At 53.0% G+C, this 25,926-nt stretch overlaps 12 protein-coding genes across 12 annotated transcripts; 6 read left to right on the plus strand and 6 right to left on the minus strand.

The window, feature by feature from the left end:
- Positions 1–1,912: 1,912 nt before the first annotated feature.
- Positions 1,913–2,815, plus strand: Z518_10101 (uncharacterized protein; the record flags this gene model as incomplete). The annotated part of the gene is made up of 1 exon (XM_013412717.1): positions 1,913–2,815. One exon carries the CDS (start codon positions 1,913–1,915, stop codon positions 2,813–2,815), a length of 903 nt encoding a protein of 300 aa, XP_013268171.1.
- A 477-nt stretch (positions 2,816–3,292) lies between these two features.
- Positions 3,293–4,693, plus strand: Z518_10102 (uncharacterized protein; the record flags this gene model as incomplete). Its single annotated transcript, XM_013412718.1, has 1 exon — positions 3,293–4,693. The coding sequence occupies one exon, from the start codon at positions 3,293–3,295 to the stop codon at positions 4,691–4,693; it is 1,401 nt and encodes a 466-aa protein (XP_013268172.1).
- Positions 4,694–5,576: 883 nt separating this feature from the next.
- Positions 5,577–7,431, plus strand: Z518_10103 (uncharacterized protein; the record flags this gene model as incomplete). Its single annotated transcript, XM_013412719.1, has 3 exons — positions 5,577–5,748; positions 5,806–6,101; positions 6,163–7,431. 3 exons carry the CDS (start codon positions 5,577–5,579, stop codon positions 7,429–7,431), a joined length of 1,737 nt encoding a protein of 578 aa, XP_013268173.1.
- Positions 7,432–8,065: 634 nt separating this feature from the next.
- Z518_10104 (uncharacterized protein) lies at positions 8,066–9,988 on the minus strand (the record flags this gene model as incomplete). The annotated part of the gene is made up of 1 exon (XM_013412720.1): positions 8,066–9,988. One exon carries the CDS (start codon positions 9,986–9,988, stop codon positions 8,066–8,068), a length of 1,923 nt encoding a protein of 640 aa, XP_013268174.1.
- Positions 9,989–10,855: 867 nt separating this feature from the next.
- On the minus strand, positions 10,856–11,416 carry Z518_10105 (uncharacterized protein; the record flags this gene model as incomplete). The annotated part of the gene is made up of 1 exon (XM_013412721.1): positions 10,856–11,416. The coding sequence occupies one exon, from the start codon at positions 11,414–11,416 to the stop codon at positions 10,856–10,858; it is 561 nt and encodes a 186-aa protein (XP_013268175.1).
- A 1,079-nt stretch (positions 11,417–12,495) lies between these two features.
- On the plus strand, positions 12,496–14,112 carry Z518_10106 (uncharacterized protein; the record flags this gene model as incomplete). Its single annotated transcript, XM_013412722.1, has 1 exon — positions 12,496–14,112. One exon carries the CDS (start codon positions 12,496–12,498, stop codon positions 14,110–14,112), a length of 1,617 nt encoding a protein of 538 aa, XP_013268176.1.
- A 575-nt stretch (positions 14,113–14,687) lies between these two features.
- Z518_10107 (uncharacterized protein) lies at positions 14,688–15,668 on the minus strand (the record flags this gene model as incomplete). The annotated part of the gene is made up of 1 exon (XM_013412723.1): positions 14,688–15,668. The coding sequence occupies one exon, from the start codon at positions 15,666–15,668 to the stop codon at positions 14,688–14,690; it is 981 nt and encodes a 326-aa protein (XP_013268177.1).
- A 1,315-nt stretch (positions 15,669–16,983) lies between these two features.
- On the plus strand, positions 16,984–17,599 carry Z518_10108 (uncharacterized protein; the record flags this gene model as incomplete). Its single annotated transcript, XM_013412724.1, has 2 exons — positions 16,984–17,346; positions 17,411–17,599. The coding sequence occupies 2 exons, from the start codon at positions 16,984–16,986 to the stop codon at positions 17,597–17,599; spliced, it is 552 nt and encodes a 183-aa protein (XP_013268178.1).
- Positions 17,600–19,314: 1,715 nt separating this feature from the next.
- On the minus strand, positions 19,315–20,243 carry Z518_10109 (uncharacterized protein; the record flags this gene model as incomplete). The annotated part of the gene is made up of 2 exons (XM_013412725.1): positions 19,315–19,843; positions 19,939–20,243. 2 exons carry the CDS (start codon positions 20,241–20,243, stop codon positions 19,315–19,317), a joined length of 834 nt encoding a protein of 277 aa, XP_013268179.1.
- A 476-nt stretch (positions 20,244–20,719) lies between these two features.
- On the minus strand, positions 20,720–22,424 carry Z518_10110 (uncharacterized protein; the record flags this gene model as incomplete). Its single annotated transcript, XM_013412726.1, has 5 exons — positions 20,720–20,954; positions 21,023–21,494; positions 21,558–21,903; positions 21,955–22,309; positions 22,363–22,424. The coding sequence occupies 5 exons, from the start codon at positions 22,422–22,424 to the stop codon at positions 20,720–20,722; spliced, it is 1,470 nt and encodes a 489-aa protein (XP_013268180.1).
- Positions 22,425–23,476: 1,052 nt separating this feature from the next.
- On the plus strand, positions 23,477–25,227 carry Z518_10111 (uncharacterized protein; the record flags this gene model as incomplete). The annotated part of the gene is made up of 2 exons (XM_013412727.1): positions 23,477–24,310; positions 24,376–25,227. 2 exons carry the CDS (start codon positions 23,477–23,479, stop codon positions 25,225–25,227), a joined length of 1,686 nt encoding a protein of 561 aa, XP_013268181.1.
- Positions 25,228–25,396: 169 nt separating this feature from the next.
- Z518_10112 (uncharacterized protein) lies at positions 25,397–25,888 on the minus strand (the record flags this gene model as incomplete). Its single annotated transcript, XM_013412728.1, has 1 exon — positions 25,397–25,888. The coding sequence occupies one exon, from the start codon at positions 25,886–25,888 to the stop codon at positions 25,397–25,399; it is 492 nt and encodes a 163-aa protein (XP_013268182.1).
- Between the last annotated feature and the right edge of the window lie 38 nt (positions 25,889–25,926).

Below are 25,926 nucleotides of genomic sequence, written 5' to 3' on the forward strand. Positions count from 1 at the left end.
ATCGAGTAGGGTGCCCCCCCGGCACATGGTCCACGGACTGGATCCGATGGCGTGAGATTTCCTGGGCAATGGCTCAACGCAGGTTTGTAGGGAAATTTCCCGCCGAATTTGGCGGTGCGTGCCGCCGCTTTAGAGGGCTTCTCTCACCCTAGTCCCCTTCTTACCGGATTTCCTCGCCTTCCCACAAACTGTCTCAAAACGCCTTTGTCATTAATTGAAATAGGGACATCGGATTTCCTGCGTTGATGGGCCGCACAAAGTGGTGGTCGACCGTTTTCGGATATTTTATTGTCATTGAGTGACTGGAGTCCGTCAGTGACTTACTTTCGGTAGGCCATGAAAACTGGCGGTTGACGATGACAAAGTAAAGGACTAACTAATAGGGATTATCAGGCTTTCCTTCTCCGATAGAACCCTCAAAAACTCGTGGTTTACGATACTATTTCAGGTAACCAGGATGTTACATTGCAGCAAAGTGGTACTGCATAGGATGACGATCCCAGAAAACCACGCGAAGGCGTGGGAGACGTTAGGGACATGGTCGGCTGCACGCTGCACGGCAGAACGGAAATTCCTTTGGTTCCGGCAATGTCACAGCTGATATGGCATCCTAGGTGTCCATTTTCCCGTGGCATAGCATCCAAGCATTCCCGAGGTTCCAACGGTTCCTAGAGTTCCGACGGGGGTAAGCCTGTCGCAAATGCTCAGATGCTGCGAAATGCTTGTCGTGGTGACTTCCGTAGCGGCCGCAAGCTGTCGAAATGCGTTTCAGAATCCAAATCGGAACTCTCGCCAGGGCTTGTGCATTAGACAATCCAGTGGGGATGACGCGGGACCGCATCGGTCGCTCCTCCCTTTTTCCTAGAAGGAGTGATTCCCCGGACGCTGGAAATCCAGATTGAATATTGCTTGTTGATTGACGCTTGGAAGGTGGTTCTGGGTTGCGAAACAGTCATGCTCGTCCCTCAAACTCCGGGAAACCCGATTTTTCCAGGCTGAACTTGCTCGCTGCTCATTCAACTTAAGAACGCAACACTGCCACAATCTGTCAAGTGCGTGCGAGTCCGTCACACTGCACCGACCTAGTACAACGCCTCGGTATTCTCGCTGTCGATGTTCCGTCATTTGTCTAGGAAGCGTCAGTCAACTAGAACACAAAGCGTGTCTACTGGTGGTCGCCGTTGAGCCGCGCTCGACTGTGGCGGCGTCGCCGAGAGGACAGTGCAGAACGACAGACGAACCTCGACCGCGAGCTCCAGCCGGACAGCATCGTGAATGTAAGAGAATCACTTCTCCGAGAGCTGGTCACAAGGGAGAATGTCTCACAGGGGTTCAGTTCAGACCCAGATCGTGCAGCTTCTGAGAGGCTCAAGCCAAGCACTGAAAGAGCCAGATGTGAGATTGTGGAGGTATTGAGAGGGTTGTTCTAGGTCCAGATCTGACACGGCACAAAATCTCAGTGGATAAATAGATCCACTTCTTAAATGCGGAGGAATTTTCAGCCCCCTCAATTGGAACTGTAGACGTAGAATGAGAAGGGCGATATCGACTATTTCTGTATTGGGACTTGCCTACCCAGTTGAAGTCGGTCATGGTCCGTGATAGAAGCGGATCTCTCAATTGGATCGGATCGAATCAATCCCTTTCGAGGAATTTGGTGCGGATTTGCCCGGCAATTCCCGACTAACCTGTGCACGATTTCAACGACACCTTCCAATGGTGGCACGATCTAGCCGACCGAGCAACATCCTATCGAAGTCCCTCTAGTCGAGTAGGTAGTAGGCGGGCATATAAATTCAGCCATTCCCTCCCCTTTCCTTCTTCCTGTCCATTCCTCTCTCTTCCTTCGCCGTGATTACCTCCATCCTACATACCAACCTGGTGCCTAGGTCCTTAGCAGGAGTTTAAAGAGATGCCTTCTGGATACCATGAGGTCTCTCCGGGCATCAAGCTCAACTATACAATCCACGAACCGACGACTCCCAAACCAAACCCCAAACCGTGGATCGTCCTGATCAGCGGCCTGGGCGACACGCAAGCCACTTGGTTCAACCAAGTCCCCGCGTTCACAGACGCCGGGTACACGGTGCTGACGTTCGACAACCGTGGGGTGGGCTTGTCGTCGCGGGCACAGACGCCGGGCGAGGATTGGACGATAGCGACGCTGGCCGGGGATCTACGGAGTCTGGTGAAGGCGGTCCCCGTCCCCGCGCCGTACCACGTCATGGGTGTGAGCATGGGCGGGATGATCACGCAGCGGTACGCGCTGGACGTGGTAGCCGAGGGCAACGAAGCCGAGTTGGCCAGCATTATACCCGCGTGCACTTTCGCGGCTCCTGGGCTGTACGGTTCCCGCTTGCTCGCCGTTGTAGGCCGCATCGCGTGTTCTATGTCGGTCGCCGAGGCTAACCGTGCCGTCACCTTGTGGTGCTGGACGCCCGAGTTCCTCATGAAGCCCGAGAACCAAGTTATACTGGACGAAATGGATCGCGACCTGGATAAGATGGATGACGACGTTGAGGGGATGGGTCTGTCGAGTTTCCTGGCCCAGATGAACGCGGTCATGACCTTCGACACCAGAGAAGAACTGTTGCGTTCGCAGCTGGGTTCCAAGACAAAAGTTATTGTCATCGCCGGCGAGCAGGATATTTTGGTCCCGATCTCGCTCTCGCATAACCTCCACAACATCATTAAGGGGAGTCGGTGGCGACCCGTCAAGGGCGGCCACGTCTGTAAATTGGAATTTCCCAACGAGTTCAATAACGTCTGTTTGGATGCGTGGAAGGAGGTCGAAGAAGAAAGTTTGAATCAATAAAATAGGTAATAACAAATAAATATATCGCGCTTTTCTCCCCAGTCAGTCTTCACCTTCCCCTACCCTGCCTTCTCCTATTTGACGTCCAATCTCTCGCGCGGACTACGGATATCAGCCCCCTGCAATCGCCATCACAGGCCTCTCTCACTTGAATCATATCAATACAGGTGTTACCAGCGTGACCGGAATTATTACATTATCGTTTCATTTCCCAGATAACGATTTCTTCCAGCCTCTCACCACCTGGGTTTACCGACGCTGCAAATATCCAATCATGACGGACTTTCGCAGACGCATGGCCAATGGATCGACAGCTTCGCCGTCAGTGGGTCGCCCCACCCAACTCTATATCCTCGCGTCTTCTCGTTCTTGACGATGGTCCGCCCTGTCCTCTGATGAGCATCCTCCCCGACTCTGCTGTCTTTTCTATCTTCAGTAGGACCAGAGTTCCCAGCCTCGAGATCAGCACGCTGCACCATGGCGCCATACGCGGAGGATAACTTCGTTTCCAGTACGGTGCCGACGAAGAAAGCAGTCGAATATATCCCGCCTCTCTACCGAAATATCGATGTGCAGGCGTTTAAAGATGCTGCTAAGGAGTATCTTGCCTGGATTGGCATTCCGTTCCAAGATGGGATCATAACCGGTTCCAAAGGCCTCTACTGCTATACCGCCGACGGCCGCGAAATCCTGGACTGGACATCCGGACAGATGTCTTGCCTGATTGGCCATGGGAACCCGGAGATCGTGTCCGTCATTAACGAGTACGCCAACAACCTCGACCATCTCTTCAGTGGCATGATTTCTCCCCCGGTCATCAGCCTGGCCCAGCGTCTCGCCAGCGTTCTCGCGAAGCCCCTCTCTAAGACGCTATTCCTCTCGACCGGGGGAGAGTCGAACGAGGCGGCGATCAAAATGGCAAAAATATACACCGGGAAGTTTGAGATTGTTGGGCTTGGTGCATCGTGGCACGGGCTGACGGCTCAAGCACTGTCATCGCAATACTTCCACGGCCGTCGAGGGCAGGGTCCTCTGATGCCCGGAACATATCAGCTACCTGCCCCGAATGCTTATCGGTCGATTTTCCGGAACCCTGACGGCAGCTATGACTGGGAGACCGAACTGAACTATGGCTGGGAGATGATCGACCGGGCATCGTGTGGGTCTCTCGCTGCGTGTATCGTAGAATGCATTCAGTCCGCCGGGGGGATGCATGTTTTACCGGCGGGGTATCTGACCGCATTGAAGAAGCATTGCGAGAAGCGAGGTATGCTACTTATTATCGACGAAGCCCAGACGGGAGTGGGTCGTACTGGCGATATGTTTGCCTTTAACCACGAAGGTGTGGTTCCGGACATCCTAACCCTGAGTAAGACTCTCGGTAATGGGATTCCACTCAGTGCAGTGGTGACGACCCCGGAGATCGACCGCGTGTGTAGGGAGCGGGATTTCATCTTTGTCACCACGCACGTGAACGACCCGCTGCCCGCCGCGGTGGGCGACAAAGTACTCGAGATTGTGCTCCGGGATAACTTAGTGGAAAACTCCCGTGTCCTAGGTCTCTATCTCCAGGAGGGATTGAAGAAGCTACAATCACGTTATGGCTGCGTGGGCGACATCCGCGGCCGTGGGCTGATGGCCGGGATGGAGATTGTGGGTGACCCAGTCACCAAGGCGCCGTCGCCGAAGCTGGCGCAGGCGCTGGCGGACAAGGTGTACGAGCTTGGACTGTGGGCGAACCTCAGCAGCCAACCTATCTCTGGGGGAGCGTTCAGGATCGCACCACCGATCACGACGACGCGAGAGCAGATTGATGAGGGCCTAGAGATTCTAGAGAAGGCGCTGGCGGCGACGGAAGGGTCTCTGCCGCTGTACTGATGAGCCTAGATGCCGCAAAAGTGGGAGATGGAAGTTTTGACTTTAGCATCTGCATAAAAGGAGATTCATAGATGAGGATGACGCGTAAATCTATCTATAACATGAGATAGAGAAACGGCATTGTAATCAAATCTCCCGCCCCGGTCACGTAGTATCGTTCCAGTGCATAATGTATAGAGACTCGCTTCCAGGGAAGGTCAGATTGAATCGTTTCGTTCAACTTCCTCCCGGGCGCATTCCGAATCCGAATGCCCATCCCCATGCCAATCAGCCGAAACCAATCGCATCAAGCCGAACTGGGGGATAGAATTGGGTAATCTCGATAAGGTGTCTTCACCTGCTCCGACTTCCAAGATGGTGGTAAGGTGATGTGTCGCCATGCGGTACGTATCTCAGTGGTGAAGACTTATAACTTGCTAGGAACTGGAGGTGGTGGACAGCTCCACCTACAATATCTGGTATGTCTATACCTTTTTTTCGTGCGTGTATCAACCCGGGGCTGGGCTCAAAGATAAGGGCGATAAGTGGAGCTGATCAAGAACCATTCAGGACACGCTTTGACCTGCCCCACTTCGGTGAGCTTCCAAATCGATTGGTGAGAGACTAGGGCCGGTTTCCAGCTCTCTTTGAAGATTGGCCCAGGGGTGAAATGGATCTGGATCTCAGGGAGCTTGATACTCGATATCAGTGCTGTTACTTGCCCTGAATCTCTATTAAAGCTGCGAATGAACACAATGAAATCAACCGTGTCCGGACCAGACCTTCTCATCACTTTTCCTTTGCTTGGCAGATTGGGACGTGTCCTGACAGACACTTTCCTTGAACGCGAGTCGAGCACTGCCATTTTGATTCCTGTCATAGGAGTCAGGACGTTCGTAGCACCATGGTGAGTATCGACAAAGAGGGCGCCGTTACTCAAAGCCCGATCAACTCGGATTCCGAGTCCGGCGAGCGACGTGCATCCGCTCCAGGAGAAGTGGGCAATGTGCCCGAAGACAACCGGGAAACCGATTTTTTCACTCGCAATGGCCTCAACCTACGCAGTTTCGAGCGACGTGAGTCCCTCGATGGGCATGGTAATAAACCCCCAACTGACATCATCTTGTGAATAGGTGACTGGGGCACCGGCACCGAGCAACTCGATCGGTCCATAAAGTCTCGCCATTTGAACATGATCGCCATAGGTGGTTCGATCGGGACCGGTTTTTTCGTCGGGTCAGGCACGGCCCTCACCGCGGGCGGGCCTGGATCAGTATTTATCTGCTTCTGCGTCGCGGGCATGCTCGTCTTCAACGTCGTCCACGCTCTCGGGGAACTCGCCGTCATGTATCCCGTCTCGGGCGGGATGTACACCTATTCCGTGCGCTTTATTAGTTCGGCTTGGGGCACCGCCATGGGGTGGAACTATGTGAGTCTCTCTGCTCTTCTCTCGGTGAGAGAAGGTCTTCCCATGCTAATGCCCTACCTAGGTCTTTGGTTGGTTGGTCGTTATGCCCCTCGAATTAACCGTCTGTACGTTTACAGTCCAATACTGGAATAAAGATATCAATCCCGCGATCTGGATCACCATCTTCTATGTCGCCATCATTCTCATCAATATCTTCGGTACTCTCGGCTACGCGGAAGAGGAGTTCGTCACGTCTCTATTTAAACTCGTGGCCATCGTCATTTTCATGATTGTCGCCGTGGTTCTGATCTGCGGCGGCGGCCCCTCGGACGGAATATATAGTGAATACTGGGGCGCACGGCTCTGGTACGATCCGGGGGCCTTTCAGAACGGGTTCCGAGGTTTCTGTGCCGTCTTCGTCACGGCCGCATTCTCCTTTGGCGGCACGGAGCTTGTTGGGCTCGCGGCGGCCGAGTCCAAGAACCCCGGCGAGTCAATGCCCGTCGCCGTTAAGCAGATCTTCTGGCGAGTCACTATCTTCTACATTCTGGGGTTGACCCTGGTAGGCCTATTGGTTAGCTCGACCGACGACCGGCTCCTCAATGCCCGGAACCCTTATTCCGAGGGGACCTCACCGTTCGTCATTGTAGCCCACGACGCCAGCCTACGCGGGTTCGACAGTTTTATGAACGTCCTCATTTTAGTCTCGGTCATCTCCATCAGCGTCTCGTGCGTCTACGCTGCGTCCCGCACCACAACCAGTTTAGCTCAGCAGGGCTACGCGCCCAAATTCTTCACCTATATTGACCGCTCCGGACGGCCCTTGTTCTCCGTCCTGCTCTCCCTCACCTTGGGCGCCTTGGCTTATCTCGCTATGGCTTCCTCAGGCATGGAAGTCTTCAACTGGCTAATGTCTCTCTGCAGTCTCTGTCTGCTCTTCACCTGGGGCTCCATCTGCGGTGCCCATATCCGCTTCCGCGCCGCGTGGGTTCAGCAAGGTCGCTCTCTGGATGCCATTCCTTATAAAGCTCCTTTCGGTGTCGTGGGATCTTGGATCTCCTTGATCCTGGTCGTCATTTTCCTGGCCGCCCAGATTTTTGTCGCGATCGCTCCGCCGGGCACGACCGCGTTGAACGACGCCGAGGGTTTCTTCCGGAGTGCCGCCACTATTCCCGTGGTTCTGTTCTTCTGGGCCGTGGCTTATTGTATGAAACGCCAAGGGTTCACCAAGTTGGACAAGATTGATTTGGATCTGGGGACCCGGGTGCATGACTGGGACGTGATCAATGCGCAGAGGGCGAAGGTGGCCTCCTGGCCCTGGTGGAGACGGGCTTTCAATATCATATGGTAGGGCATGTATGCATATATGTGGATTGGGGAGATATACAAGCAAAATAGACCGCGCGTGTGAATAGGCCTGCTAGGTTGGTATCCCTCGAAGAGCTTGTCTAGCACCTACCTCAACAAATGTGGTCGAGCCTAGGCGGGAGCACGGTACAAGGTGCGGAGTACAGAACATAGGGTTGGGTTGTTGTCTGATCCAGACATCACTTCATATATAAACTATATGTTTTTGGAGGGGTGATATGGGGGCTGCCAAACCAGCATTGTCTCGACTCAAATCAACAACCGTCGAACAAGGTCTCATTGAACGGCCGAATAGTAGCAAGTGCCCGACACACCACACAACAGGCCAAAGTGGGGGCGCGAGCTTAAGGATCACTCCAAAAGGCAGGTAGATAAGAGCGTCAAGGTACACGAATATAGGCTAATAACAGTTGTGCCCAAAACGTCTGTTGCTGTCTCTGCCGTTGTTGCGTATCTTTTTCCTGTGTCTCCCTCCGAAAGAGAGCCATCTGTTCAACATTTGCACTGTTTGCTTACTCTGTCACATGACTGCTTGGCATAGGCCTACCTCACCGCATCACAATGTATATACAAAAAAGCACAACGTAATCAAATCGGATATTGTGGAACACCGTCCCTCAAGCATCCAAATTGAAATCATCTGGCTCGAGGAGGAAGTTGTCGGTATACCAATCGCCAAAAATTTCGGGAAACAGTTCTTCGAGACTGGAACCATGTTCTCGTCCCGGTAGAGAGAATGACAGAGATTGCGGAGCAAATATTTCTTCGCCTCCGTTATCCGACAGAGTCTGGTCCATTGGATTATTCGTTCCATAGTCCTGGTCATCGAGGTGGCGAGAATAGCTGCTGGTGGTGGTGGCAGTTGCTGGGATGACAGTCGTGGTAGGCAAATCCTCGATCCTTTTCAGGATGGACTCACTCTGGGAGAGACACGTCTCCGCGAGATCCCACTTATCCTCCTCGCGATACCTCCGGAGGCGGTCGACCAAGGTGCGCGCGCTGGCCATGCACTGGTCCCGCACGGCCGGGTGGATGGTCTGTTGGAGCGCGCAGCGGAGCAATAAGGTGACAGCCGAGGTGAAATGGTGGGCATTGTAAGGGAGCCAGAAACCCGCGAGGTCGTCCCTGGTCAGCGAGGTCACGAACCGGACGACGTCCTCGGCTGCGGCCTGGCAGGACAGTAACCACGAGTAATCGGGAGCAGTCTCGCCCGGAGCCAGGCCCAGGCCCAGGCTGTGCTCGTGCCAGGCGATGCGGCGCAAGAGCATCCGCACAGCCAGGTAGGAGAGTTGCAAGTTAACCAACCCGGGCACCTGGGGCCGGGCGTCGGAGAAATCCGTCAGGTTCAACCATGCGGGGAATCTCTCAATCCAGCGGTCCAGCTCGACTTCAGCCCGTGAGGCTCTGTCCGTTGTGGTGGTCATCCCGCCGGCGCGGACGCGGAGGTGGTAGATCATGGGCAACACTTCGCCGATAATCTCGGTGAGTCGGCACAGTTGGATGTAGATCTCGGCGGCGCGGACGTGGTTGGGAGAATTGGCTCGACTTTGGGGGACGAGCAGCTCGACCGTCGGGACGGGCACGTCGTAATGGTCTTGCGAGATGTAGGGAGGGGTGCCCTGGGCGAAATTGAACCAGCGGTCTTGGATCAGGAGTCCCCACCAGACTTTGCAGCGGGTGCGTTTCTCGAGGTCGCGAATTTTCCATTCCCGACAGTCGTGGTTCAGACCGACAATGTGCGCGAGCGCCACGCACCGCGCCACGTTCGTCGCGTTGTTGACCAGGCGCTGACACGGGCGGCCGGAGACGCCGATGCACAAGGTCGCGATCGTCGCCACGTCACCCTTTTGGATGCTTGCCGCGTTCAACGCTACCGCACTTTGCCACGCCAGGTCCTGGTCGGGCCGTCTGTGGGATGTTAGACCGGGCGACAGGTCCCAGTAGAAGAGCGCGTGTGAGATAAGAATGACAGAAAACAGCTGCGGGAGCTGGTGGCCCCGGTTCCGGATTCGTGTCATGATGTACTCTTCGTCCACGATCGGGTAGCAGGGCGCAACATGCTCGAAGTACATCGACATCAGCTCCTCCAGGTACGGCTCCACCTGGGCCAACAACTCCCGTGGCACTTCCCGCCAACACTGGCATCCTGTCGGACTCGGCATCCGCGGTGGGATAGGCATATGGTAGATCGGTTTCTCCGCTGCTTCTTGTCGGCCCAGATCCGAGAGTGACGGCTCGTGGCCGTGTGGAAGATACTGGTCGAGAATCTGCTTGTCCCTGGCAATCACCGGGCCGACCAGAAACGCATTGCTCTCCAGAGACTGGTCATCTGCGAGAAGTGATCGGTGGACGAACCCGACACTGGGAGCGACATGGTGGATGTTGGTGCCATTGGTGCTCGCCAACGAGCAGGGGATACGGTGCTTGTAGCACAGTGAGCACCCTTGTCCGGGCACTTCAATCACACACCGAGACCGACGCTTGTGACAGCGGCCACAGGCAGGGTATCGATGTGATCGGTAGGGGCGTGCGGTTTTCATGGTGGTCGCCGGGACTTTCCCTCATAGACAGAAAATATATGTACTGCGTAGATACGGGGTATGTAGACGTCCTTTTGATGCTCTCGGTGGGTTCACGTCGGGATATGGACGTTGATCTGAGGCTAGTCCAAACCAGTCCTAGCGCCTTGTTATCACTGATGCCAAGCGGCTAATGGTGAGCGCCAATGGCGAGGGCGCTCCTCGTCAGGGAGCGGTATTCCCCCTACATTTCTAAGAATGTCTAACTTCGTAAACTGTGTCACCAACCTCTGCCGCTGTTATGGGAGGATGGTCTTCGATCTGCCGCGGGCGGTATTTGCTCCGGCTCGACGCCAGGATGGATGGTGGGGGTTGCAGGGAAGAAATTTCTCGACAGATCCCCCTTAATCCTGATCTTCGTGGGCCTCTCCTACACCGTCCACTAAGAAGGGTATGTTGCCAAATGCCAACGTATCTGTCGGTCTTCCGAAAGTTGTGTCTAGGCCGAGGCCTCTCACGGATTCTCACATCGGCACTAAAGGTAGTTCCTATCGCGCGGTGATCGGAGCCATGTTCAACGTCGTGGATCTCGCACGTAAGACGCGCGAGAAGAGCTGATGCGAAAATTTGACAAACATTCAGGGTAAATTGACCACAGGTCCAGTTCTCCTCTGCCTTATTATCTCGAAGGTTGAGCTCCTTGATAGTCTCACGCCAGTAGGTCGTTTGCTCACCCATCGATTTCGGTGTTAATGGACATAGATTCGCACAGTGTGCTCATCATGGGATATTGAGAATCCCAGAGCTCTCCTGCACACCTCCGGGAGACGATTCGCTTTGCGGTAGAGGTCAACGATACCCCGTAGCGCAATAGTCAGACTATGGGCGTTAGGCCGATCGGCGAGATCGAGTCCCTGCTTGCCGCATTTGACTTCGCTCGTCAGGAAAGGGAAATAAACATCTTCTCGCGTCGTATAGTAGGATTTTTTCGCCTGGGTCGATATTGAGTTTCTTTCGTTGTATCTCAGTAAAGTTAGACCACTTAAACCCGTAAGTGTGATCGGGTTGCGGACGCGGTCCGTAGAATGGAATCGCTTTCACCCACGCATCGTTGTGGCCTTCAATGAGACCACCAAACTCTTCACGTCCCATGATGTAGAGGTTCTCAGCTGAAGGGACAATAAGGGGATGTAATTCGAGGTAAATTCGAGACTCAGATCGGTCGCGTAGAAGCGTGTTGAATCTGTCGTATAGGTCATTAAATAAAGGATTGACAGATTTTGGCTGCACGGCACGAAGAAGTTCCTTGCATAATGCCTTGTCTTCATCGATCAGGCCGGCGTCCGACCGCCGCATGAAACTGCCCTTAGTCGCCAGTACAACGGGATGGTTCACATCCCCGATATGCAGCGAATTTCTTGTCTCTTGAGAATGACGACTCGGTGCCATCGCCGGATTGTGACAGTCTGCGGCTGAGAGAATCGGACGGACCGCGATCTTTTCGAGGGACGAAGGGCCATCTCGTCAGGGTCGTCGAGCTTCTCGTCCTCAGGGAGATGAGATGGCCACTGCTCGATGGAGGGACTCAACTTGACCGAATCTGCAGTTACTCGAGGTGTGGGGATTGACCGGGGTTGCGACGGGAGGCAGTCTAGCGATCTCGCTTTCCGCTTTCGTATTGAGGAGTCAATGTGGGATATCCGTGTTCGATCCTATGGACCTGGCTCAGCATCGTGTATCCAAGCTTGGTATTCTCATCTGCACTCACGCTAAATGATTGGGTCGGCGACGGTGATGGCAGCAAATGATGTCGCGAACTATGTTCCTTCTGTTGCGGCGAGTCTGAACAATCTTGCTCTCCTGAAAGGCGTCGAACTTTTCAGGGGCGTTCAGGACCTCCGGGGGAATTGGCTGGTCGCGTGTCTGGACATTGATCAGTGGCATCCAAGATCGCTTGGGGTTATTCGACTGACAGAGCGGCTGTGAGTTTGTATGTCCGTAGTAAAAGGCTCTGGCGGCATTGGCTCATGGGAAACACTGATTCTTGAAGGAGATTTCGAGATCGTGGTCGCTGCCGCCTCCAGATTTCTGGTAGGTCAACAGCTGCCTAGACGGATTGACATGTAAACACCCGCCAAGAATTTCTAGGCAACCGGCAACCGTGGACGCTACAGCCAAGCCTCTCAGTATTATCCCAGTATATACTCCACCCAAGTCCCTATTAGTCCCTCTAGAATCCGCTAAATCGTCTCTCGTTTGCGCAATTACGGGCAAAACTAGCCCGTCTCGCCCGTCTTCAATGCACATCCGGTAAAATACCAATCTCATAGGACCCCGTCTTTTAGAGGGGGAAAGCTTGGTGTGACCTTGCAGGAACCGCCCAATTGCGCCTGTGAGGGCGATCGAGGCTGCTCAGTATATAAAGAGACGGAAATTCGCCGCAGCCATGGATCGATGACAGTTTTTTCGTTACGGTTGAAGTACTGGAGGAGCGACGGCCGTGCTTCGATGCCCGCAAGCTACCCAACATGAAGCTCGCCATCCTGTCCCTCCTCGTGCTGGCGACCGACGCAGTCCTCGGTCAAGAGGTCAAGTGCCCGGGCTCTGATAATCTCACCGTCCAAACCTCCACGGGCACCTACACGGGGCTTATCGATCCCAAGTTTCCGAATACACGGCAATTCCGCGCCATCCCCTTCGCGGAGCCGCCCGTGCTGTCGCGCCGCTGGCTGCCGCCGCAGAAGCTCTCGTCACCGCCGAGCGAGCATCATTATGCGACACGGTTCCCGCCATCGTGCCCGCAGTTCGTGACGGCGGTGACCTCGATCTGGAACCAGAACCTGACCAAGGGCAACCTAATCAACAACGGCAACCAGAACGACTCGTCGGGGCTGGTGGGCGAGGCCACGTCCGAGGACTGCCTGTACCTGGCTGTGTGGACGCCGACGGCCGTGGCGCCGCCACCCGACACCGGGTTCCCCGTCCTCTTCTTCATGACGGGGGGCGGCTTCGTGATCGGCGGCGTCGATATCCCCTGGCAGCTACCGCCGTCGTGGGTCCAACGGTCGCAGTCGCACATCGTCGTCACCATCAACTACCGTCTCAACATCTTCGGCTTCCCCAGGGCGCGCGGGCTGGCGGACGGCCAACAGAACCTCGGCATCCTCGATCAGCGCGCTGCACTCGAATGGGTCCACGACAACATTGCCGCCTTCGGCGGCGACCCGAACCGTATCACGCAGTGGGGGCGGTCGGCTGGGTCCATCGCCGCGGACATCCATGCCTATGCTTTCTACCAGGACCCTATCGCCCAGGCCTACTGGCTACAGTCAGGGACGGTCTTCTCTGGCTTGGTGTCCCAGGATCCGACGCATTCCAACTTCAGCTTCGTGGCGCGCCACTTTGGGTGCGAATCCCCCTGCGGCGACGACGACGACGGCGCGGCGGAGCTCGATTGTATGCGCCGGGTGCCGTTCGCGCAGATCGAAAACTTCATCGGACAGTACGGCGATCGGGGTGCGACGCCCGCGCTGTCCTTCAACGTGATTACCGACGATCGCATCGCGTTCGTCGACTACAAGGCGCGGGCCGAGGCAGGCAAGATCGCGCGCGCGCCGGTCATCATCTCGAACACGGCCAACGAGATGTCATCGCTCGTTCCCTATCCGGTGCACAACCTGACCGCGGGCCCGTACCAGCCGGCGGTCACCGCTAGGGACATTGCGTTAGGGGTGTGTCCGACCTTCAACTCGACCGTGTATCGGAACCAGATGGAGGTGCCCGTCTTCCGGTTCCAGCATGCCGGTACGTTTCCCAACTTGAACTATTTCAAGTGGCTCGGCGCGTACCATGGCAGCGACACACCGATAGCCTTTGGAACGTATGGGCTTCTGGACGACATAGCGAATACCACCAGCTTCGAAGTCGAGGTCAGCCAGTCCATGCAGGACCATATTCTCGCCTTTGTCAAGGATCCGTATCACGGTCCGCAGAAGACGATGGGCTGGATGCCGCTGGTCGCCAGTGATCCACATGGTGGGGATCTCATCCGCTTCGGTGCCGACGGGAAAGTATCGCAGCATGTCGATGGTGTCGAGGTAGATGGAGTATGTTATGGAGTAGGAGATTACAATCCATTCCCGTGAGGAGGGTTCAACTATAAGGTCGACATCTGTCTCGATTTGGCCGATACGAAAGCCACTCTAAAAGGCAAGTGGTTATCAATATACAAATCTGCGTGGGACCTATAGACATTGCAGGTAGAAATCTAGGCCAGGAGACGTTGGATGTCTCGAAGTATATGACTCGATATATTCAATCACGGCATCATTACATGACGGGACCAGAGCCCAAGAAACCCATTAGACCAGGACCAGACTGGGTTTTTTGTAGTTTGGAAGGGTGGTGAAGGTCAGGCAAGTGGCCCCCTGGGGGGCTGTGTTAAATAGCGGTTGATTCGTCCTGGACATGGAACTGGTATTCAGTGAGGCATTCAGTGATTGTCACTTATTTCCTGGTCATTTGAGACATTCTGTATTTTGAGAGAGGGTACGTTCGTGTGACTTGGAGTAGACATCTCTGCTTTGGTAGTTCACCGTTTTGATGACAATTCGGGGTTGAAAGCCCAACCCAACAAGGCTTATGTCAAGGCCTAGTGCCCATCAATCCGGCCAATCACAATATCCTTTGCTGTGTCATAGAGTACTGACGGATCCAATGTCTACATATCTTCAACCTGCTCTTTAATATCGATAATCATGTTATCCCCTGCTGTGCCATTGGCCACCGAGGAATCCGACGGAAGGCCCGTCACGGTGCTAAATCTCCAATTCATGCGTTCGGACCGTTTCCCTGATGATACCGAATAGAGAGAAAGAGCGGATGCTGTTACGGTATCTCGAAACCTAGTCGATATCTCTTTGAACGACATGAACCCAGAGCTTGTTGAAGATGTACAAGACTTTGCGATAGGCGGGCCATACAAAACTTCAATAGCGTCATGAGCGCTGAGATGGCGCCTCTGTGTCTGTAACATCCCTCTAAGATTGTCTGATTGCTGGGGTATGTCGGCAGAGGCGCTGACATTCTGCGGACTCAAAGTGGCCTCTCCTTTTGCGAGTGCTACAGCTCCCAGCTTGAGTGGCGGTCCATGTGATTGGCTGCGGTAAACTGTTGCATTCTCGTAAGTCTCGACAGAAGGGTCATCCAAATTTAGTCCAGATACGAGAGCCAAGTCAGTGCAGTCCGAAAATTGAGGACCTCCTCTTTCGATAGACAGCATTTCCAATTCGGTGTCAATCATGACAGACGGGAAATCTGAATCTATATCCTGATACTGCCGCAGTGCATGTGATAGCCTTGCCGCCGTCCTCGCATTGCAAAGTAGTTCCTCCGAATATGGATCATTGGATGTGGAGGTATCTTGTGACTCAAGTATTGGCTGCTGAAGTGGTTCTCTGCTATGCTTGTGGAATCCCCATTTTCTCATCTGTGTCGCCAGCTGGCTCCGCGTGACGTGAACGTCGATCGACTCAAGTTCTCGCAGAATATCAGAAGCGGGGATGCCTCGATTGAAGAGCATCAACAATCTAGGCTTTATTTCTTCCCAAACTTCCTTGGGGATTCTCTGATTATAGCGCGACGTAGTCGGATCCTCCCGAATGAACGGATCGGACCGGAGGATAGGGCGAGCGCTTGCCATGACTCAGGGATAGAATAGCAACATGCCACGGAGAATACACACTGTTGGACCATGAAGTTCGCAGACGAACCTGCACAAAACCATCATGTACAAAGATCAATGGTGGACGAGACCCATGAGCTAGTAAAGTAAGCCTGGAGAAGAGGCCAGCGATCTTATTTGGAGTAGCGTGTGCAGCATTTCCGAAAGCGATCTGACCGGGGTTGTCACGTGACCCACTAGGCCTAATTTGGACTAGCTCGCTAGAGCAACGGTTTACTTCTTCCACTCCTGCTACCCCCACACAACCTTCAGAAGAACAAGACGCAGATAGACCATAACAACGACTACTCCAGTCAGCCTTTGCCATTGCGGTATTCCCTTGCCCCTTTTCTTTCCCCTCTTGTCCCAGATATGACAGGGGGGTGAGCATTGGCAGTTTTCAATACTAGCCATATTAGCACTTCGTGACTCTTCAAGAGGGGTTGGCGAACGGCACTATGAAGGAGAAGAAATGGGATTTGCAAAGACAAGATTTCACTGGCATAGACGTAAATGTTGATTTCTCTGTTGCAGCCGACCCCAATAGTGGGTGGACGTGTGCTTGTGAGGTTAGCCACCAATTTCGAAGAAGGCTGCAAGGTCGTCGAAGAACAACCGAAGGCAGCTGTCTCTGTCTAGAAGGCACATTCTCATCATCCTTGAACCCTCGGGACCTGGGAAGAACAGGCCCACGGGCCAACGCCTTATGTCGTCCTCTCATTCTCGAGACCATCGTCGCCGGGGTTAATCCCACCCTCAGGATAACGGCAGCCCCTTGTCTCTCATGATGTTTCGATGGCATGACCCGCTCCACTTTGTTGCCGTGACGGTCTTCCGCTCTCTCTGCTTCACGGGGCCTGGAACCAACAGAGAAATCTTTGGCAGGCCAGGGTTTAAACCCGGCAGTTGTGAAAGACTTGGAACTGTGCCCTGTGAGGCAAGGGAACGCACGGAGGGCGTTGGATAGTGCTGAATGTCTATTTGAGTGGCATCGGTTCCCTCGCTATTCTCTACCGTCAAACCCATTCTTCTGCTTCACACCTCTTGGAACAGTGCACTCTGCCATGGCGATTTTCATCGCGTATCAGCCTAGGGCAAATAAACCATCCTTCGGAAGTCACCCCTTGGACAAATCTTCCACGGTCGGCCTCTGCAATCAGGTGTCGAGCAGATAAAGCTCAAAGTCTCTTCAACAGGCACGGTCGATGAATAATGCGGATTTTGTGGATTTTGTGGATTTAACTACTTCTGACCAGGACGCCGCTCGAGAATATATGGTGGTGTGGGGGAGCCAATGGCTCATGATCCCGACAAACGCGGCATCCAAGTTGCCAGAGCTCACCGCAGCGGCGTGATTGACAGTGACAATGTTGAAGACGGCGAGGAATGCGACAAAGATGACGACATTGACTACGAAAGCGAAATCGGCGACCTTCCATCGCTCACGGATGTCTTTCTGCGGGGCGACTCAGGGTTTAAAAGTGCCGACCTCAGCTGCAAGGCTGCCACATCACCCGCTCCCGTTGACAGGACGGGCAAGGAGTGCTGTTGTGAGGGCGACTGTGGGAATAGTGGCAATCCTATCGCGACGACTGCCGCAGGCATTCAGCTCGGTGCCAGCCAAGGCGAGTCATGGAGATCCCATGTCGTCGTACATGTACATGAACGGTGCATACTGACGGATTTCTCCAGACAGCCTGATTCTGCTGGATGACGATTAGCCGGCTGATATCCTCGACACCGCTACCTCTGACGACAGAAATTCCACCTTCGAAGTCGCGGACCTAACCCCTCCCAGTGGTCCATTCCCAACTCTGTCTGGAGGATTTGCCGAGCCAGACACAGAGGGTGTGAAGGATGCTCCAGGCAGCCTGGCGAAGTACAACACGCGTGACCCTGTAGGCGAATGAGGAAGAAAGAGTAAGCAACAAATCACACAAGGACGACGCTTTCCACACTCGTACTCTCATCGGAGGCAATGGTGGTAACGAGTGTAGTGACGGTAGCATAGGTTCAGATGCACCAGCATCTGTTGGCCAAATCCACGACGTCTTGCCGAGTTTGAGGAGACATTCGGCATGGCTAGGCGAAATCAAAACATGGTGGTTACGACTCTACGTGACTCCCTAGGTCGCGATGTCACAGCGGGCTCTATCCCGCGTCCTGTTAGCTACGCAGAGCCACGGCCAGCTTGCGGTGATCCGCAGAGTCCCTTTCCTCCACAGACGATGTAGAAAGCTCCTCTACTATACTGGCTCCCTCTTGGCGGCTCTCCTTCCTACTTCCACAGACATCTGGCCTTCGAAGAAAGAAAGTCCTCGAGGCGAGTAGAAATATCTGTGATTGAGGCAGCTGGATGGCGTAAACACATAGAGACATCAATTGATTTCTGAGGCTGATATGAAACATTCGAACAGCCTCGGCAAAGGTCAAGGCCAGGTGCTTCGCATTGAGCAAGAGGTGGTTCTTGGTCCTATCCTCCCTTGCACTGTCCAATATACGTCTCAGTTTCGAGCGGAGAAATTGGGCAAGCGACTTGCTCACCTACTCACCTTTCGACTCACGCTTCCACTTCTCACCCCTCACCCTGGTCGGTTCCAGTGATTCATGCGGTCCTCCTTCTGCGCGCCTCTCTCACGCTAGGACCTATCATTGGCAACACTTGGTGGACTCAATTTTGTGCCCTGGTGCACCCGCCTCCGTTGAACATCGATTTCGCTGCTGTCCTTCCCCCGCTCTCCTGAATCTCCTTCTACCTTGAAGTACAAAATGGCGTCCTTTCCGGGCCCCTACCCTCTGGCTGTGGTACTTTCTCTCGAAGACCGTATGTCTCAGCCACAGTATCTCCCACCACTGTCACCACCTTTTGACCATCTTCGAGGGCTGGACGCTCCCTCATGAGCAGGCGGAATGCTACGACAGACGAACTATGGATACGAGCCGAAGCCAACGGCTATTAGAGAGGTGCGCATACCGAGACCGATAAGATGGTCACTAAGCGAAACAACGCGCATGGTCTTGATCCTTCATGGGCTAGATATCATCATTGTTGCTCTCAATAGTAACCATATCTGTTTGCTCACTGCTGTCTTGTGTGTTCCAAAAAATCCATGCAAATGACCTTGCTAGAAGCGAGAATTCAGTGACAGAAGCAGCCACTGATCGAGAGAGCGGCCTGTTTAATAAATCGATTTCTTGATACCAGGGGGACTCTGGACTGTAGTTGACGAGCGTCGACAATGAAATTGATATTTGAGCAGCGAGTTGCCCTCGAAGGACAGACCAAGAGACAATTTGTTCACAGCGCCACCTCTGGGAGCGAACGTGGACTTCACTCAAAGACAACCGTCAAGCAGAGTGGCCTCCAGGCCGACAATGAGCTTCAATCAGACTGAAACAGCATCTAGAGTGGCCCCTCTAGGTGACACTGAACGATACCACCAAATGCGAGTTTGTCTGGTCTCACTTGCCTGTGTCGACTTTAGTCCACTGTCCGTCTCGCTTTATTTCCCCGTTCGACTGCCAACCTCATATTTATAATCCGGTTGAAACTGGGCAAAGATCGTTTGCTGCCAAAATAGATTCGTCAGTCAATGAATTAGTCAACCAGTCAACCGTCAAAGTCTTATTCGGCGTCTATGGCTCCAAAAATTGGGGTTTGCAAGCAGACAATGTACCGGATCAGCGTCTTTTCCATCCCTGTCGCCTCGACCAAAAGCTGCACTTCGCACGCCCTCTCCATTAAATTAAATAGGTCTGCTGCCTCATCGACGGTCCTCCCACATGTTAACAAGCCATGATTCTGTAGGACACAGACCCAAGCCATATCGCCTAAGGCGGCAGCAATACGCTCGCCTTCACTCGACTCAAGCACGACGCCACCGAATTCATCATATACAATCTGTCGATCACCATGAAAGAGCGTAGTATCCTGATTGATGATGTCTAGCGGTATCCCAAAAGTTGACCATGCCTTGCCGTATTTGCTGTGCGTATGGCATGCGGCGTGGACGTCAGGTCGTGCAGCATGGATGGCACGATGGATTTGATAACTTGCCGCGTTGACAGCGGCATTGTTACCGCCGACGATCTCTCCCGTCTCGGAAAGCTGGACCATGTCGCTGGCTTTGAGCATGGCGAAGTGGATTCCGAGTCTGCATTGTGTATTGATGTGTTGATTAGCTTGTTTTCCTTTCTATTCACCCACTATCTGGTACGAGGACGGAGAATGGCAGAGATCCAAACTCACGGATTAATCCAGAACGTGTCCCTATCAATCGGATCTCTGACGCTGATATGCCCACTCGTCCCTTCACGATATTCTCGACGTGCGAACACTCGGAAGGCCGCAGCCATGTGTTCCAACTGCCATTGTCGTTTCTGGAGCAAGTCGTCCCCAAAATCGGGGATTCCTTTGAACTTGGGTCCGATGGCAATATTGTCGAACCCGGTTGGCCGAGGAAGAGCTTTCCCGTTCTCTTCTTGCTTTTTCGTTAGAACTCTAGAATATGTTCTGGAAATTGCAGCCTCTTTCGTGATTGTTTGAGTAGACATTTGTGATAGTCACGAGCTAGACAAGCGTATAGAAATTGTGGACGACAAATCGAGTCAATCTGAACGGGGTGAGGTTGAAGAGGAAATGGGAAATTCTTCTGCCGAGAAAGAAGATTCGGGACTGCGGATTAACTGGAACTCAAGCATGTAGATATGTTGACAACGGGGCGGAATGGTGTTGTAAGTTATCTTCCCATTCACATATCCCTCATAGCTCTGTCCGACGGATGGAGCCACATGATCGAAAGAGGAAGTCCAGGTCGAGGCTAGTGCCTTGCCCCAATTGATCGAGCGGAGAATGGGTCTTGTGGCCGATGAAAACTCATGGGAACTCCTGACAAATGGGAGTCCATTTATTGGATGTTATCAATGGCTGATTTCGCTCGAAATTCGAATAATGAACATGATACCCTCAATTTTCACCTCTTTCACACCCTGCTTTCTTCTATACAATCAGGCATCTATCTGTTTGATAATTACGCAGCCGTGATCTCAGTCTGGCCCAGTGTTGCACTTCCCTTCTTCCCTTGAGCCGCAACAAGTTCCTTTTCATGTTCATGTGCTATCTGCTCCTCTGTGACAAGACCAGCTAATTTGCTCCTCTCCTCCTCTGCAAGCGGAACGATGACATCTTCCTCGGTAAAGTAGTTGCTGTCCTTGACGCGGTAGATAAGAACCCAGGCCACACCAATTGCCCCCAAGACATACAGGCTGTCCAGTTTGAGTCACGTCAGCGACGATTGCTGGAAATAAAGGGGAGGTCAAATAGATAGACTTACACAAATTGAAGAATCACCTGGCCTAAGAACGTCACTCTCTCTCCAGCCATAATAAATGAAATCATCATGCCAAACGAGGAGTAGCATTTGAACATACCCGCTACGCGAGCAAGCGTAGACGGATCGTTAGTGGTGGAGGCGAGCGTATATTCGACGACCATTTGGTAACCGGCGTAGATCATTCCGAACAAGAGATAGCAGACAAAGAGTCCAGGCCACGCAGCATCGGTCCAATCTTCTCCAGCGGCCTCTGTCAGATCGTCGACATTGTAGACTTCGAGCCACGCGATAAGGCCAGCGCAAGCACCAATGGATACGGCGGACATGAGACCCAGTCCGATCAACCCGCGGGTCTGCCGAGATTTGATGCGTTGGTTGTCGAGGACGAGGATTAAAAGGCCCGGGATAAAGACCTGGATAGTTTGATAGGAGAAGTTGTTCAGGGAACGAGTGCGTAGGTTGAAATAGCGAGCTAAATGAGTCAAAATCAGCCTCTGGAAAACAGTGTGATTACAGGTTTGACTAGTATACGCACAGTTCACGCTGCTCACGAGTGCCAAAGCCATTTCACAGACAATTTGAGCTGGTGCCAGTATCAGGTAGCGATGATCAAGCATGATAGCCAGAGTAGCTTTTAGCTCAAGCCAGAAACGTGGGGGCTTAAAAATGGCAATATGTGTGCCATCGTCCCGAACCACGTTCTTGGGATTGATGATAAAGATCATGGCGATGAAGAATGCGCAGCTGTGAAGCACGACAAAGGTGGCGTAGACTGCATTAGAAACACCCACCGCCTTGGTCTCATGGACGTTGAGACTCAACGAAATGGAACCGCCAACCATGGCTCCCACACATTTGAGCATCCACTGAATAGAGATGTACTGCACAGTGTTAGCGCCCGTCCAGAGGTCCCTGAAGGGTATCGATCGTACTTTGGCCTTGTCCTTCTCCTCAGCATATGCGAACTGGACGTATGCCGCCGCAGTCCAGAGGAAGCCTCCGGAAATACCAAGGATGGCGCCTGCTAAGAGAGGGAACCATGAATTGCCTGTGCGGTCATAATACCATAACCCTCCGACGTAGACCGGATAGCCAATTGAACCGATCATCAAACTCAACTTGGGCCGTAGCATGTTGAGAATGGTTCCGCCAAAAAGACCCACCAGGGCGAATAGGCCATAGAGGATGGCATTGGTTTGGTTGGCGACGTCTGCAGAGCTTGGTTTTCCTCCGCCGGCACCTAGGCCCGTGATCGCGGTGTAGATGCCTGGGAGACAGAACAAGATACTGCAAGCTCTCAGCAGAGGGAGTAGTTATGTAGTCATCATCGAGTCACGTACCATGCAACAACCAGGTTCTGGTTAAAAGGTCTGCTTAGCCGCAGCTTATTGTGCAGCCTCATGATGGTGTGGATGAATTGTGACAAAAGAAAGATTCTTTTCCGAAGGGTGAAAAGTGCAAGAAGTACAAGAATAAACGATCTGCGAGCATTAGAAAGCGCTCACCATTAATATGTCGTTGAGAAAAGCTCTTCTGATATCTCTTCAGCTTAGAAAAGCACGCTCGATTGCCGGGATATGTCAAGATAAGGCAATTCAAGATGGACCAGCCGGTGTCTTGGGCCTGAACAGGCTAACTCAATGCGCGTTCTGCTTCGATATAGTCGATATTTCCTTGTGGGCAGTGGCCAATTTCCAAGGCACCGCGTTGAGAACCGAATTCGCTATCGGGGGATCCACTTGAATCCAGCAAAGAGGAGGGGGGAAGTCCAGGACGGTGGAATACCGTCTTCGAGAATCCGGTGGAGTCGCAGGGTTATGATTGCAACGGAGGCAGTCCAGGGCGAAGGCGCAGCATGGGTCCATGTGGCAATCTGCCATGCAGATCATCATTATGTTTATCAGCACCATTGCCGCGATAGGGCTTCACCCGGTACTATCTATTGCGTGCTTCTGTACACTAGTATTTGGACCCATCGATATTGTATAATACAATGGACAGATCGCAGGCTCCACCCTCTGCCCGCTCGATCACCCGGGAGTAGATACGCTCATGGTCTTGAGTATGGATTCCAAAGTCGGGCGTATCCAAATACTCTCCAGTATCGATAATACATAGTGTATTATATACTAGGACTAATATGGCAGTATCCGCGGAGTCGCCAAGAACTTTTTATACCGAATGCGTCATGATGCCGGCCGTTAGATTAACCGCTGATAACCTAGAAACCAATCAATCTTTGTAACACCGTTCGGAGATGTACGACCTTATCAGAAGCCAAATTCAAACGCGGAGTATATGGGTGACCGACTAAACCAAACTATGCCATGAGTCCAAGCAGTGGGAAACACGCACAAACCACGTTCCCTGAGCACTCCACCTTCCACATTGAATATCACGTTCAATATGCAGCATTGATCACGAATGAGCCCCCCGCCATGTGGCTTCGATTAAATGCCGGCTCGAACGAAGGAAGGATGTACGCGAACTTTCACGGCGTGTTGGACTTGTCGCCGTCGTCGGGTCCGTTGTGATGGCCAACAACCTTTCTGTTCTGAGTGCACACGTGCACGAGTAGCTTGCGACGGATACAATGTCAAATTGGTCTGGGTAGAACCCGAGACGGGAAATTACCAGTCTCGTTGTCGGCGGACTCTGGACTGCGCCTCGACCTGGAAGGGTTCCAGACTGCTCACCTCGGGGGAAGTAGATCGATTTATATCCGAATGCGATTTCCGAAACCCAGATGGGAAGACGGTTCATGTTCGCAAGGGACCATTCTCTGCTTTCCTTGCCGAACCACGTCGTGGTGACAGACCCGAAGCCATCGAACCGATGGAACCTGAACAGATCGCGGGGAATGATGATGGCAATTTGGTTGAGTCTGAGCAAGACTATGCCGATGCTACGTCCGGTTTCGATCTCACGGTCATAAATCTACCTCGAAAACCCTCCGGCGATCTTTTCCATCACTACGTACAACACGTCGCATGCCTCATGATTCCCGTCGATGACTACCGTAACCCATGGAAATCCACGTACCCATCCATTGCTGTTCATGGAGAAGGCGAGGCCTCGACATCCTTATATTATGCCCTGATATCTCAAGCGGCTTTCAACCGATCTAATCTCAGGACACCTGAGCAATATGAACTCCGTGCGCGCGATCGAGCGCTGGCACTCAATCACTATGGCCGAGCAGTCCGAGGCCTGAGACTTTGTCTCGCTCAGTCAAGTCAGGACTTTGCACAGTGTATAGGAACTGTCATGACTTTGATAATGGCCGAGGTAAATATTGTTTACACCCAGAAGATGAGAGACCCCGTGCTGACAGGAAAACCCCCAATGAACAGATCTGGTCTGAAGAATCACGTGCTTGCAGACTACACTTCCAAGGTGCAATGAGCATGGTGGATAAATATCTCCTGCTTCAACGCCAACGCCAACCATGGGCTAATTCCTACGAATCGTGGATCATAACCCAAAGTTTGGCCCTCAGTAGCCTTTTAGTGCAGACAGCTTCATTTCACGCGACAAGGTACCAACAAGATGTCGTGGAAGCACTTATTTCTTCGGTTTCTGAGAGAGAGCAATTCGGCTTCACCGTTGGGGCAACCAGTTGTCAACTGCGTTCGATTCTCAGAATATATCGGATGGAAAATCAATTGCGGCGCAACATGGTGCCTGAAGATCTTGATTCGAAGGTCGCTGAACTCCTGAACAGTCTAGGAAGAGATGCCATGCAGGGGAGCGGAGGAGGAGGCGACGAAGGAAACCCAAACGACTTCGAAACAATGCACTACCAACTCTTCTCTGCCGCCGCCGAGATCTACCTATACCGAGTCCTCTTCGACATTCCACCCTCAAAACTACAGTCCAAGATCGCCACAGTCTTGGACATGGCCACGCGCTTCATCCAATTCGGGGCGGGATATCCGACGGCCTGGCCCGTGTTTATCGCTGCCGTGGAAGCTGCCACGCCTGAGCTGCAACACTCAGCAAGTCGTTGGCTTGACTGGCTCATGAGCCACGGGATTGGGAGCCGGAAAGATTTGAAATTGGTCATTGAGGAGACGTGGAGGAGAAGAAGAGAGATGGCCGGAAAAGAAACAGGAAGAGGCGCGATTGTAGTCGAAGAAGAGGGCGTCTCGATCGATTGGAGAACGGTGGCCGATGATTTGGATTGTGAAGTTATTCTGATCTGATTACGTCTGCGTGCACTCACCTATGGGCTTTCTATGTACACACATCGTCCATGTTCACAGAAGAAGAATCGATGATCAACAATCTCTCTCTGCTCAATCGCTCCACTCCCCTTCAATTTTCAGGAACCTCCGATGCCGCTCCGCGAATCCCCTGACCGCGTTGACAAACCTATTCTTCCGGCGTACCCAGTATCGGCGAGATCTGCCCCCGTCTCGTCATCCAATAGCCCTCTTCCAGCATTTCCGTCCAAAACAGATCCTTCAACTCCTTAATCTCCTCCATCTCTTCGGTACCCCCTTCACTAAAATGGATCCCCACCATGGATCCTCGACCAGTCACACCGATCCTAGTCCCTTTTGTGGCTGCGATAAGTTTCTCTCTAAAGCGATCGCCCAGTTCGTTAAACGCCACAGCGATTTCTGGCGTGTAAATATCTTTTAGCCCCACGTAACCCGCAGTCATGGCTATGGTATTGTTGTTGAAGGTCCCGCTGTGGGCTAGGGCCGTTGGACTACGCGGATCGTAAACGGCCATGATGTCGGCACGTCCTCCGAAGGCGCCAAATGCTACACCGCCTCCAAGATATTTGCCGAAGGTGCTGAGGTCGGGTTGTAGATTCAAGCGGGACTGGATGCCGCCTGGCGCGAGTCGAGAGGTCATGACTTCATCTAGTATGAATACGAACCCCCGCCTATATT

Source organism: Rhinocladiella mackenziei (genome assembly GCF_000835555.1).
Source record: "Rhinocladiella mackenziei CBS 650.93 unplaced genomic scaffold supercont1.8, whole genome shotgun sequence".
Lineage (NCBI taxonomy): Eukaryota > Fungi > Ascomycota > Eurotiomycetes > Chaetothyriales > Herpotrichiellaceae > Rhinocladiella > Rhinocladiella mackenziei.